The 15,257-nt window shown below is 43.1% G+C and overlaps 1 protein-coding gene across 2 annotated transcripts; it reads left to right on the forward strand.

The window, feature by feature from the left end:
• The first annotated feature begins 9,128 nt into the window (after nt 1-9,128).
• On the forward strand, nt 9,129-14,887 carry LOC103315564. Of its 2 annotated transcripts, none has more exons than XM_031924538.2 (11): nt 9,129-9,318; nt 10,071-10,416; nt 10,481-10,993; nt 11,056-11,325; nt 11,388-11,476; nt 11,676-11,895; nt 12,230-12,507; nt 12,683-13,165; nt 13,505-13,720; nt 13,985-14,146; nt 14,388-14,887. In XM_031924538.2, exons 1-11 carry the CDS (start codon nt 9,160-9,162, stop codon nt 14,493-14,495), a joined length of 2,844 nt encoding a protein of 947 aa, XP_031780398.1. In that variant the 5' UTR covers nt 9,129-9,159; the 3' UTR covers nt 14,496-14,887. The 2 variants fall into 2 exon arrangements, with proteins under 2 accessions (XP_031780398.1, XP_031780399.1); XM_031924539.2 differs by having other exon boundaries at nt 10,508-10,993.
• The last annotated feature ends 370 nt before the right edge of the window (nt 14,888-15,257 follow it).

Genomic DNA, 15,257 nt, shown 5'->3' on the forward strand with positions numbered 1-15,257 from the left:
GATCATATGTATATTATGCAAGAAAGGTAGAAAGGACAAGAATTCGGTCTATGATAATGACGCACTAGGGACATCAACATCATGCTTTATGTGAACAATGACCACTATTATCAAAATTTCGTGGACGTAGATGGAGTGTCGAAAAGCAAGGCGGAAGATGAGTCACGTTTTTTGGAAAGAATAATAAAAAACAATAGCGTCACTGACAACATATGCAACAAGCAAGAAAACTATGTATAAAAAAAATAACTTTTAAAAAAGTAAAAAGTTAGGCAAGTTTAATATATTTCGCAACAAAATTACAGATTGAAAAGTACTAAGATCAATCAAACAAAGTCAAGTTTATTATATTTAATCGTGATGAAGCAAGGAACAACTCTCAAGATAATTACTACGTAACTTGCCATGCCCGTTTAATTTTGTTTATTGGTGAACAACTAAAATTTCCTTTTATGTATTAGAACGTCATACAAACACCATAAGTACAATGAAACGGGCATGGTAAGTTACGTAGTAATTATCTTGAGAGTTGTTCCTTGCTTCATCACGATTAAATATAATAAACTTGACTTTGTTTGATTGATCTTAGTACTTTTCAATCTGTAATTTTGTTGCGAAATATATTAAACTTGCCTAACTTTTTACTTTTTTAAAAGTTATTTTTTTTAGAGATTTCAATCCTTTTTAGTAAATTTTTTTGAGTATTTCATATTCGACGTCGTAGAAATAAAATATAAGCATATTTAGCACCTTTAGATCAAAGCTTTTTTGTAACATTTTTATCACTAACATGAGATCACTGATTGTTGATATACACCACCCTTGAATTATTTCTACGTCAAGACACCAAAACCCACGGCGCGAACTATCCAGACCTCGTTATCGGACACCCTGTACACCTAGACGCCGTCATCGTATGATTTATTTACCTAGACACCAAAAACCACGAAGCGCACGACCTAGACCTCGTCATCGGCCACCCTGTACACCTGGACACCGCGTTCAAGTGATTTTTACACCTAGACACCAAAAACAACGGAGCAAACTACCTAGACCTCGTCATCGGCCACCCTGTACACCTAGACACCGCCCTCGAATTATTTCAACACCAAAAGCCACGGAGCGCACGACCTAGACCTCGTCATCGGCCACCCTGTACACCTGGACACCGCGTTCAAATGATTTTTACACCTAGACACCAAAAACCACGGAGCGAACTACCTAGAACTCGTCATCGGCCACCCTGTACACCTAGACACCGCCCTCGAATTATTTCAACACCAAAAGCCACGGAGCGATCTACCTAGACCTCGTCATCGGCCACCCTGTACACCTAGGTACCGCCCTCGAATTATTTCAACACCTAGACACCAAAAACCACGGTGCGAACTACCTAGACCTCGCCATCGGCCGCCCTGTACACCTAGATGCCGTCCTCGTATGATTTATTTATCTAAACACCAAAAATCACGGAGCGCACCACCTAGACGTCGTCATCAGCTACCCTATTTATCTAGACACCTTCCTTGAAAGATTTTTACACCAAAACACCGAATACTACGGAGCACACATTTATAATTTAAGCAGAGGAGCAGACAATGTAGGCTCAATAGCTTGTGCGGCCAACTTCACAGTCTAACCACTCGGTCAAACTGCACGCAGCTAACTTAACGGTCTTACCACTTTTTGGGCTGAAGAAAAATTAAGCAAGTGATTTCAGCATTTTTGTTCACCTGCATACTTGTTTATTATGTTAAAGCTGGTTTATTGCTGATATTTTGGTTTAAAATCATAGTTTGGCATACCAGTATAAACATTTATCAAAATTAGCTGGTTACATGAATGATAAATAATTTATTTCCTTAATTGAAAATTCGAGAGACCAATATAGAAGTAAATAGTGTCACGGGCGCCGAGGCGTCGTCTGCTTCTCAAACTCGCCTTCGTGGCGCTCCCGCGCCACTTGATCGAAAAACGAGGACTTCTATGACGTAGTACCAACAAAGGCATCGACTGCAATCCTGGAAAATGCCAAGAAAACGTTTGGTACTGTATATTTGCGGAGACTCTTGTTCATTTATATTGATAAAACGCCGATTTTTCTTGCTTTCTCTCTCAGGAAATTTCAGAAAACGATAATCCGTGGGATTGAGAATGTCTCAAAATTATTGTATGCAGAGGGAAAAATATGTGATTAATGTAAGCTAGCATATAAATAACTAATTCTTCAACTTAAACATGTGTTTAAAAAAAATATTGAAAAAAGTGCTTACATCGTTATTTCGTTTTTAATTAATTACAGTCTTGTTTATTTAAATAAATAATAATAAAAACTTTGAAATACTAAACAGTAAATTTGCTCATAATATTCCCACAAAAGCGTAAAGCTCATTAAGTAAACACGGATGACGCAACCAACACAGAGAGTCGGCGGGCTGACAACTAATCAATAGTCGGCACATCTTTTTTAATTATTGAATATCTAATGAGAAATTCCGACGCGAAGGATCTGCTTCAACTCAATTAAAAGAAACCAAGCCAAACGACCAGCTTCAGGCTATAAGCAACTCAAAAAGTAAATAAATTCCAACAAAACTAATCAAAACCATCAGGTCAAGAATCTCCGATATTCACTCGTAGATGATTCGATAATTCGCAAATGGCTCAAGTGAAACGTAAATGTCTTTAAAAATAAAAAACCGCATACGCCGAAGCTTTTTGCAGGAGATAAAGGGTGAAACGACCAGAGGAAGAGAGAAGCAGAACATCGTCAACTGACTTTGTCCTGTGCTTCGAAGTCTCAAATGCGTTAAAGACGTGGCGCTTGCAGAGAGGAAACGAGCTTTCCCTTCGCCGTCCCTCTCCTGCCCCTCTTTACCCCTGTGCCGCAGATATGGCTGTTTAGTTTAGTGGAGTCTGCAGGACATTCGAGGCCAGCGCAAGACTGGAGCATTAAAAAGGGGTTTGCAGCCAGGTCGCGCCGGATGGGAGCTCAGAGTGAGACAGAGGGATTTAGAGCGAGATGAATATGGACAAAGGTGAAATTAAAATTGAATTTACCTTTATTAACTTTTGGAGCTTTTTGAATTTTATGGTAATGTTTTACGACTAAGAGAGAGGGAGAGAAAGAGGAGATATTTTTTAGGTCGTATTTTATCTCAAAAATATTATTAATGAGCAAAATTTTTACTAAAATTCAAGTAAATGACAGGATTGTAGAATTAATTTTCAAAATTTCGTATTACATTTACCTACATAATCATGTTTAAATGAGTTAATATAAAGTTTACTCTCTAATAAATTATGGTAATTAAAATATACAACTGTACCTGGAAATGTTGCCGAGATTTCATTAAATTTTCATAATTCTAGCCCATTGAATTAAAGCTGCGCATAAATACAAATTTTTTAAATCCCTCGTATGAAAAACATGATAAAGTTCTTGTATTTCGAGGAGCATCGTGATACCGATGGGATACCCCACAGCGATGCACACAAGGCCAGTTTCACGAACTACCACAGGCTATGGCGGAAACCTACGGTCCTGCGGCGTTGGCTGTAACAGCGGGAACCCCGCAGATAAGTACAGTGGCTTCGTCGACGTCGTCGTCGTTGCAGCCACGGATAGACTCTGTGAAACTGAAAATTGTCGTATATCGCCACAGTGTACAGGGAGGGCTTAGCCTTTGTCGTTACACATCCTGTCTGTATATAAGGACCGTCGTGCATCGACGGAAATTCGAACTCGCGTGTGCTCTAAGTTAGTTTACGATTGATGACAGTGCTGGGTCAAAAGTTTTGTAGCAAAGTATCCCTTAGAAAAGGTGTAACTCCTTTTATAATAACGATATAAATATTCTTCTATGTTCTGGAATAATATTGTATTGCGAAAATTCATGACATTTTTATAAATACTTGATACTTGATGAGAAATCTTCCGATAAATGAATTACTCTACTTCGCCGTCTCATTATTAAAAGATTGAAATATATGTATCACGTACACGTACATTAAGTACACATATTCATCTAAACTTTGTTCGCACATTATAAGTTCAAAGATTTCAGCGCGCGTCCCCGACCTACATATCCCTCTCGAGAGTGACACGTTTACGAAAATCACAGAAAACTTTGAAACTCGGCAAACCAGTTGCGCCTCTCTCCTCCTTATCCTCATTTGCTACATCCTACATCTGATAAACTTGGCGTGAATTCGTTACACGTACGTACTTACTTATTACCGTGCGCGGACAAACAGATTCCTAAAGCGCGAAGGACGTCGTTCGCTCCTCATTTTTTTGTCGAGAGTTGATGCAGTAGCTTGCGAATTAGCTCAAAGTCGGAATTCAAATTCGTTCTGCAAGCTGTAAACAAGCAGGGTTTGGATCGAATTACAAAGTCAGGAAAGCCTTAAATTTGCTTGACTATAGATATTTCTAACTGATTGCCTTTGAGCCTGTAAGATATGGTGAGAAAAATAAGAAAAGTCTATATGCTACGCTTTGAGAGGCAAAAGTAAACTTACTGTACACACAACCAACAACAAAATTACGATCACTTAGCCATATACGCGCTTGCCAGATCGTACCTCAGCGACATCCCTTAAAATTTTTCTAAGCCAGCGTCATCGCGATCAAAACAAGCTCTTATCTATCGTTGAGAGCAAAAGTGAAAACTTGCTGCAATCGTAAAATTGAAGGAAAAACTTGCACCTACCTCGCGGTAAAGAAACTCTGAAAAAACTTTTCCTCGCGTATATGCATTACAGTAAGTGTAGAGAAAAAGCGGCCCGTTTTTTATCCACCCGATGTACACTTTGCTTACTCTTATCCGTTGGCAATCTTTCCTTTTATACAAAACCGACGAGGTCTGCTGTAAAGTGGACCTGCGAAATTCAGCTGCGCTCATTTGTGTGTGCGCGTATACTTGTCGGTCCGGCCGCAGCCGCTTCGTTTCTTTTCTCTTATTGTGCGCATAGACTCCGCGGGCCCTTTTCTTTGTTTTCCCTTTCGTATTTATTTTTAGCTTGATTCTTTGACTTGTGCGTATAGTCGTGTATAGCTGTGTGGCTGCACAAGCGAAAACGAAATTCGAGCTACGAGTTCGTCATTCCGTGAAATTTGGCTAATTGCACTTTTGTTCTTCGTTCTGTCGATTTTTCTCGCTTCTTTTTGGTTGTATATTGCGGAGTTGATGTACGACTACTTTTAATTTGGGTAATGCTGCAAAGCGCTTGCGGTTCAGCATATACTGTACTGCTACCTCTCAACGTTTTGAAGGTTGGATTTTCAACGTGCCCGACTTTTTTAAATGCGGTATAGATGAATGAATAATATGTTTTCCTATTCCAAAGAATTTTTCAAATATTAATTAAACAAAATAATGTACCTTTAAAAATATATGTGTAAAATCATCAGAATACTTTAAATCAAAAAGAATCGCAGCACTATCTTTTTTTCTAAATGACGGTATCAGATTAAAGGTTATGGCATTTGTATACAAACAATGAATAAACAAAATCTTGCTTGGGGTTATAAAATACACGTTACAGTCTGACGTTCAACGATTGAGAGAATATGTCTATCTTATCCAGGAAAAATTCAAAAAGCTCTACTGGATTAAGAGCTTTTGAGGAGCTGGTTCGTGACATCGACGTAAACGATGAGAACTGGCGTTGTGTCGTAACTATGCTAGTTGAGACGTCAAAGAGTCAAGAAAAATATACGTCAATTTTAACTGAAGCCTGTGCAGAAGGATCCAGAAAGGTGATTTATCACATTAGCAAAGAAACGATTCTTGCTACTGCACAATCAATAATCATTGGCAATTCTACGTTCGCAGGTAAGAGTACGGTACATGATTAACATAGGCGTGTTTGACTCGATAGTCGATAACGCGTATTCGTGTCAACAATAGTAAATCATTGACCGCATGTATCGATACACTGTTGATTTACTTACTGCAAATAGTTTATGATTATATAATTGTTCTGAACAATCAAAAATATCATCTATTGATGATCAAGATCAGTGATATAATAAGAATTAATCAACAATATTAATTTACCCATCTACAGTCAGCCCATCGCGCTCTCTCCAAAGAGTTCGTCAGTGCGCACAAAGTACCATTCAATCTGTCGCAAACTCCTTAGAATCAAAGTCCCTATCAGATCATCTCGTAGAAGCCACGCTGATCAAGTGGCTTATCTACGAGGCACGACTCGAGTCAATCTGGCGGAGCAGTGCAGAAAGCGAAGCAGCGACTGCTCGCGATCGCGAAATTCTGACGTTGCCCGAGGTGTCAATGCGCGATGAGAAAAAGTCAAAAAGTGGAAAAATTGCTACAACGGAATCGCGCATCGGGTCAGCGCGTAGAGCAAACTCGAGATTAAGAAAGAGAGGAGAGGAGTGGAGGGATCGAATTTACATAGACGATGCTCCGTCGGATGGTAAAGATGCTTCAAAATATGGTTGATTTTTTTCTTTAAATTTTATTAACGCTACACCGGTTCGAGCAATGGGATTTAACAATTAATTAAAATCGAATTTTATTTTCGCCGAAGGTCCTAATATGTACATTTTACTCACGGGTTTCCACAACCCTGAACTACCTCGTAATTTAATTAACATCGGAGTGCCATTAAGCTGTATTTTGAGGCTTGAAAACTTTCGAGCTTGCGAGTCTATCTCTGAAGACAAAACGTGCTCTGCAGAACCTTCAACTACTTTTTCAACTGCTCATCGCCTCGAAAAGTTATTTTCAATACATTAAAATAAAAATCAATTAAACAACGCGAACAATATTGAATCAATATCCACGTCATTCCACTGTAATACATTTTATACTATCACCCAACAGTGTTCCAGAAAGCCAGAATACCCTTCAAAACTTCTGGAATTACTTTAACTCGGAAGAACTCTGTGACGTAGCTGTCCGTTCCTTTTGTCCTACTTTTCACGCTGACCCCGATCTTAGTGACCTCTACGATGGCATCTCCTATACGCTCTACGACGTGCACGATATGCTGCAAGCTCATGCGGAATATTTAGCAAGCATGAGGGTGATTCAAGTGAAGCATGTACCACCGGATAAGGGAGAACAGCACACGGGAGTCTACAAGGCGATCATAAATCACGTGCTTGAAGAAGCCATGACTGTACCGGAGCTACTCGAAGCGATGCTCCGTCAGATAGAAGATGACTTCAAGAAAGGCGATGACAGAATGTACTTGAGTACTCATGGTGGTGAGTAGATTATCGAATTCGAGCTTGTAATTTAAGATCGATGAAACAGTAACGCCCTCGAACGTGTCGGAAATAGCAACCATGATGATTTCAAACGTTATGCCAAACTATTCGTGAATTGTTTCAAGGCATTTCGTCAGCTTTCCAATAAAGCCCGCGTAGCATACCTCAAAAAGTCCACAACTTCAAACTTTCAGCCGCGAAGACGGCGGTCGCATCGTCTCCGCGGCATTCTCGCAACTCGGATCGTTATCTCCGGGAGCAAACACATGGCACGAATGACGTCTATGACGAGGAACCGCGTCTCTTCTCCTCCTTCTCCTTCGTCGCCTCGACGACGTTTCCACGACAGGAGCCCTCAACACTGCCAGAAGCAGCAGCAGCAGCCACCACCACCGCGACTTCGTTAAGCAAAGTGAACTCGTCGGCTTTCGCGCGTCTTACAGAGAAACTTCGCCTATTGAATTTGAAATACGAGCTCGTCTCGCGGGCGAACGACTCGTCGTTGCGAAGCCCCAGCCCCGAGCCCGAATTAATTCTTCATGGGGACTCGCTGCGGTTAAATGCGTGTCGCGCTAACGACGAGGAGGAACATCGCGGGTCTGCTTCGACAACCCCGAAAGCTGCGACGAGGAGCGAAGAGCCCGGATGGAAGTTGCCGAGTTTCCAAGTGAGCCTGCCGCAAGAGGAGCCGAGGATTGCTGAAGCTTGGAGGAAGACTCGAGCCGGGCTTGTAGAGGTGACGGAAAATTGCTGTTTTTCCGAGTTAATTAAGGATGTGATAGCGGTGCTTTCTGCGGGCTGATTCCCGCCCGAGACGATGTTCGCGCGAACTCGACTTGCGAGATGAGAAAAATTTTTTGCGTGAATTCGATTATTAACTTAAATTTCAGATGGAGCACTGCGCAATGCATTTGCCGAGAATTTTTCAGTGCAGTGAAAAACAAGGCATCGACGAATCCAGAGCGAAGCACCTGCTCAATCTGCTTGGCTTCAAAAGCATGTTAGAATCTCATTATTCTAGTTGCGCTAAGTCGGAAATTAGTTTATCAAAACGCGAAGCGAAGAAAAAACTTTTCGCAATTCCAAGGAACAGGCGCAAAGTTAGCCAACCGAAGATTGAAACTGATTCGCGAGAAACTACAAACCGCCCGAGTGACGAAGGGTTTGGCGCCCGAAAGAATGGAGCGCATGTAATGGATAGAATTACGAATGATAGAGTTACCAATTTGCCCGAGAATAATTCTAGAAGCCCGGAGACCCGGGGATCTCGGGAGATTGCAAATCATGTTTTGGACGATTTCAATTCAGAGGCGAGCCGAGATCCTGAATTGCAGCAACGCAATATTGTTTTCAACGATTTCTCGGAATTTATATACGAAACAGAATGTGAAAAAACTCCGAGTTTGGCTAGAGCAAGTAAAAACAGAGGTAAGCCTGAAAATACCATTACATTGAAAAAATTGTGTAGTTCTGCGAATTCGCAAGCGTTTTATTTGGAAAAACACCCTGTTAAAATATCTCCTGGCTTCTCGAAAATATCAAAGCTATTTGCTTCTTTTCGAACAAAATTCGTCAAGCGATATTCGATAAACATTTCAGTTTTTGGAAGCCTCGGTTGTCGCTGTCCCGCTTCGACCATCATCGGACCAGCCTCGGGTACTTTTGAAACCAAACAGCGACCACACGAGAAGCCGCAGAGCATCGGGTCCTCTTCTGATCAGCAGCAGCAGCTCGAAAATACGTCAGAAGTCCCGCCAAGAGTTTCCTCATTAAACTTGTCACCATCCATGAAGGACATCAGCGGCGCCTGCGACCACCCCAGTCGTATCCTCCGATCCTTCGAGCGCTGCTCCGGCCTCTTTGGACTTATAGACGCGACGGTCGTGGCTCTGGATGGGCAGCTGCAATGTCCGATGGCACTCGAGGAGTTCGAGGACGCCGAGCTACTTGCGCCCTCCACGTTTCTACAAATAGTTCGGGATTGCTTTCAGGAGTACGCCGACGGAGATCTGGTTGCCGAAGCCAGGCACTTCACGCCGACCGATTCGATATTGCTGCTCTTCGGCGACGAGGTGAGTGCGCAGAAGGCTCTCTCGCGCTGTTCTATGTGTATGGTCGCGTTGGCTTTCGAACCGTATGTCTTTCTGCCTGATTGGAATAATTTCATTTGGCCGCGACCATCGGAGCTGAGTTTTGTGTTGGTTGTCAATGAGGGAGCGGCGATTGCCTTCCGCGAATCAAAGGGCGGGCCGCACGATGGCTTTGTTTATCAGTGTAGCTAATGGATTTTGCTTGTTTCCTAGCTACGTGCACTGATAATATATACCTTCGGAGTTTCTGGCTTCGTGCCGCCGGAGAGTAAAGTGCGCGAATTTATTTTTCAAAAACCACTGCAGGTGACCGGGAAGAGCTTCGAAAGAACTACTCTCTCGCGCGTGATAGAATTCGAAAGTGGGTTAGTAAGAATAGTAATTTTATTTTCGAGCAAAATAAACGGGACATTCGGAATTACAGTATCGATTTGCGCGTCCATGCATGAAGTCGGCGAAGAACGACAAAAAATGTCTCACCTCTGACCCATGCCGAGTGCGCTTTCCAATTTATATGCCATTCACGAAACGACCGTTTCATACACCTATTTTTTTGCAAAAGACAGCAAACGTTTGCTCAGTACCTTTGCGCTCAATAGAAAGTCGATCCGTAACAAATACACTTCTCGCTCCAAAATTTTATATTTTCAAATTTGAGCGCTAAAAAAATATCCAAAAGGAATCAGCACATTGCAGAAAAATTCAACAAGTTACATCTTCTTCTCCCGGCATAGTCGAGATGTCCGGGCGAAACTATCATACGCGATGTCACTTGTGCCCTGCGAACGCCTGTCTGTCTGCGCGACTTCAGCGAATTCATCCTCGAGGAAGAGAGCGACTGGTTGGAAAAGCGGCGCCAAAGGCGATCCGAGACCTCCAGACTGAACGAACGATGTCGCAAACAAATTCTTGGTGAAGGCGACAAAGAAACTCGAGCGATTTTCAGGGACGAGGATTTCCTGCTGCCAGGATCGTTAAAAGCTTGCGTTTTGCACGAACTCAGGGAACAGCTGGACAGCAGCAATGCTGAAGCTGAGAGTGAGAAAACGATGGGGAAAAACGAAGATGCCAAGAGGGATAGTTAGTATCTCGTCTCTTAAATAATAGCTTTATTACCACGGCGATATAAAAAATGCGTTTCTAGAAGCTGAAAAATCACTTCCCTACCCAGCAAAGCCTTCCTCGAACAAGAAGAAAAACGCTCGCACTACAGCCTCCTCGGTATCGTCATCCCTCTCGAGCTCAGAGTTGAAAATCAAGCTCGGTGTAAGACGATCCGACCGAGCAAGTCGACTGCGACGACTCTCGGCCTCCTACTCGGATTCCAGTAGTCGCGTATCCAAGGCCCCGACGGCGGCTTTTGACTTTATTGGCTACGATCTGGGCGAGGAGTCGCGTCGACGACGAGTTCAGGTTTCCAATCTCTGCAGGAGCTGGGTGTCGCGAGCTGACGGCACGCGCTTACGTCTTGCGCGCGAGAGCTGGCATCTGGGAGTGGGCAAAATGCCGAGCACCACCAGCATAAGCGTGACGATACCCGAACGCAGAGGAGGCTGGGACCTCAAGTATCACGAGGTCGAGGGGGAGGAAGCGAGAAGCTTGTTTCACGTACTGACGAGCAGCGAGATCACCGTTGCGTTTTCGAGGTTGCTACGAGGTGAGAAGAAAGTATGAATTAATCGAAAGCTTGATAATAAAGTTAACTGAACTTCAATACAGCCGCTCCGAAGCCCAACGAGTTGCTTTACGAAATTCAAATTTCCTGGCCATCTGGACTAATAATCCAACCGATGGAACATCAAGCAGCGGATCATCCATTTTATATCCTTCAATATTACACATCGATGGGACCTAGACGTGAGAATATAAAAGACGAGAAGTACCGAAAGTACTTGCACAACGGCGACATCGTAAAATTTTTCTACGACGGCTCGATCATTGTTTTACGGCCCAACGGGACTGTAATTACCGTAGTGAATTTCGAGGAAGGTAGGTGGCTCCACAAACTCGAGTCGTTATTCCTAACCAACAGATATAAAGTTTCATTGAAGCCGACAGCGATTGGCCATCGGAAAGCGAGATGAGCGATGAAAGTTTGCCGGAAATGATTTCCCGACGAACCGCTCACGTCATCTGTGAGGTATTTATTACATGCACGTTCAAACACCTTCGGACTACTCAATGCGAATAAACAGACGTATAGAAATAGAATCTCATAACTTGAATACGAAGACAAACTAAACCAGCCATAATATGCTTCCTATGATGTAACAATCACGCGAACATTATCCGCGCGATTGCGCACCGCTACGACTTCTCTCCATTCGCTTGATTAACAGTCGTCATCGGAGACGGTTTGCCCAACGCCGCTACGGTACATCGCGCTCGAGCTCGACGGCCGGCGTTACGAGGTACTCGAGGGCCGCGGCCAGCGCGAGCTCGATCGATTGCGCGCAAGCGTCGCCGAGGAATACAGTCCGGAAGAGAAATTCGCGCGGAGGGCTGACGGTACCGATGCACTGTTTAACGCCGATGCCGAACTTATCGTCTGCTTTCCTGGTAAGCTACTGAGACGTGTATGTGTTTGGGCCAAAATTGCGTTGCGTGTTAAAAAAAAGGATACCTTAGAATATTAATCGAAATTTAGTAAAAATTTTGTCGCTGAAACATGACTTGGTTGTCTGTAATATTGATTTTAAATAGTTGCGATGTATTCGAATTCTTATTAAAAATAGATAAGGATCTTTTAAGCATTAAATATAATAGCTCATTATACTTTACTCACTACTACTGCAACTAAGAATGTTAAAATTCATTTAGGTCTGTCTCTCCGAATTAGGACAAAGTACTGCCGATCGACTGATTTTCTTTTCAATAATTCAATTCGTTGCAGACGGTACACGAATCCGTAGCAGCTGCAGCTTTGAAGACAATCTAGTACACTGTGACTGGAGTCCAAATGAGCTTGCGCTATACTTTGGAGCCGATAAGCAGCCTGATGGTTTCGTATCGGTATTAGTTTCAAGTCGTGTGGAGCATCCAAATTACGCTACGGTATCTCATGATTTTGGAAACCTATGCTGTTTGTCCATGTGCGGCGGCTTGCAAATGGAACTGGAGCCAAGAGGCATATGTAGATTTACTTGCAACGAGGATCGAGTCCGGATTGATGTAAGTCCGAAAGCAGTATACCCTCTTATTACGATATTCTTGCGTATTAATTTGAATTTGAAATTCCGACTACCACAGTCGGCTGAGCAGAATAAATTGTGCAAAATGAATCTGATGTATATATCAGTAATAAAATAGAATGTTGTTTTAAAAGTTTCTCTTATTTTCTCTACAGCTCACCGAAGAGGTAGTATCGGTAATCCGCAACAGTCCCTGTGACTGTGATAATGACAATCCCACCTCCAAGACAACTTTCCATCTAATCGGCGATTCGTCAATGACAAATCCTCCATCTTCAAAGGACCGCGACCAGCGGTTACTCATGACATTTTGCGACAATGCGACTTACCTGTCGGTAAGACGCGACGACATCGACTTTCAGATCAGCCCAACTTCAACGAATACCGAGGTTTGTGGCTGTGGAAAAAAGAAAAACGACGCTGCGAGAAGTAGCTACAGGCTGTTCGTGGTGAATAGAAAGGGCGAGGCTTGCGAGTATCATCATCGATCAGTGTGGCGGCAGTACGCGGAGAAGCTAATGTCCGAGCACGAAGAGGCCAGTCTGATCCAACGACCTATTCAAGGACGGTCCGAGATGGGATATCGATTGGGTCTGGTTCCGCTGGGAGTTGAAAAAAATTGGACGCTGGATTATCAAGTAAATCGATCTCATGATTAACAAGTACTTTTTTTTCATAGAAACTCGCGCAATCTCGTACCAAATTACGCATTACATTAAAACTGGCAGTCCAAAAGGGACAGGTATTGAAGACCACTCTACAAAATCCGATCCATCTCATAACGTACACAATTACAATATAACGCTGCACAATGTAATCAAGCACTTTTTACTCGGCCAGCACGCGCAACCCACTTCCTCTCAATGTTCACCCCTCCCACTGGCAGTCGACCCTTATACAAATCATCGACAAAAAAACCATACAAGCTCGCACTATGAAAATGTATGCGACAATCTGAATAATGCATCCGCGCGCAGATTCCAAAAGCAAAACCGTCGTTGAAGCATCGCCTCGGCCATGAATCAACGGACAACAGCGACGACTACGACGAGCCGCTCATGGCCAGCGTCAGCTCGGTGCCAGGGCAACGACGTGCCCGCTTTTTGATCGCCCGGCTGTTCGAGGGCATCGGACACCATGGCGAGAACTCTTTGATTAGCATGCAAAAAGCGCTGCTCAGCTACTGGCAAGAGGTAAACATGCATCGGCTTCTAGATCGAGATGTTCCGTGGTTTGTTTATGTTAGAACGAAAAATTAAGTTTATGTTCTCGGGTTTGAGTAGCTGCTTGCTAAATTCGATACTTTTTACGCGATTCACTGTTGAAGTTCGCTTATAAAGCCGTCCAATTTCATGTATAGTGTGATTTTGAATTTTGCAGTAATAATTTCTTGAGACCTGGAAAACAAAATCATAGCTGATTAATTTGCATAGTGATTTCACCATTATTATTCACAGTTAGCGACAGGAATGCCAAATCAGAGTGACGGTGGGGAAGACCGCAAAGGAGCGTTGCCAGATTGTGACTGCCAAGAAGATACCGACGATCAGCTGATGAACAATATTGCTACAGGAAAAGTAACCACGATACCAGCAGAATTGTACGAAAGCGGTCGCCAAGTTAGTATGATTCTTTGATATTTTCTTTCTTCTCTTACTGCACTACTTCTTACTTTTCACTCACACCTAAAATATCTTTTCTTTATTTACTTTTTTAACACTTCAAGCTCTCCTATTCTCTTGTTTTTCGCACACCATTATTATTCAATAAAAAGCAAGCCAACTCTTCTATCTCAAACCAACATTAAAACGAGATACGACGTCAGGGACAATTAATAAACGAAATTTCTCAAAACCAAAGCATCTGCGCGAAGCGAAGGAGCAGCGAGAAGCGGAGCGAACATGTCGGATGATCGATCGATGCTACCAGCGTAACGCGACTCCAGATAAATGTCCTTGGCTGGGATAATGAATAGCGTCGAAAAATCTGCCTCGTCGTTCTCATCCCAGTTAGGTCGGCAAACGGTACTTAGGAGATTACAAGCCGGCGCAACATCGCAGAGCCTCGCTCAAACAGCCGAACGCGAGCTCGTCGGCGAAAGAGAAAATACCGGGCGACAAGGATCTTAAATATTTGCGCCGGGTATTATCCCTGCTTTTCCACAAACAGTAGAGAGGCAGAGAAGCATAGAAAGGAGATCGAGGCGATTCGCCGAGACTTTGAAACTGATAAGAGACGAGAGAAGTAATTTATGGTCCTGGTTGCCTCCTTAATATCTAAGCGACGAAAAAAGCAGAAATACGCACACCTTTGTTTTGCCGAGTATTCGAGGGAAAATAAAGCAATCGATGCGAATGCTTGATGGGTGTAATATAAGCTTTTATGCTAGATGCTTCGGAACAACGCGTTGACCTTGTGCGCTACAACTTTACCAAATCCGAAACAATTTAGGCGAGGACAAAAGCTCGAGAGAGAGAGAGAGAGAGAGAGAGAGAGAGAGAGAGAGAGAGAGAGAGAGAGAGAGAGAAAACAACTAGTCGGAAGGGAAGGTCACGAGCGAGTAAGCCGTAGAGGACTAATACCCAACACTCGGTGCGCCATTTATTTTGCACAGTAGCCGCTACACGAGACTCACACCCTTGGCGGTAAGTCCGGAAGACATGGAGCAGCGTTTGTTCTCCTTCCCTCTCTCTTTCACCCTTTTACTACCCTTTCTTTCTGCCTTTTTTT

This window comes from Nasonia vitripennis, chromosome 2 (genome assembly GCF_009193385.2).
Source record: "Nasonia vitripennis strain AsymCx chromosome 2, Nvit_psr_1.1, whole genome shotgun sequence".
NCBI classification, from domain to species: domain Eukaryota; kingdom Metazoa; phylum Arthropoda; class Insecta; order Hymenoptera; family Pteromalidae; genus Nasonia; species Nasonia vitripennis.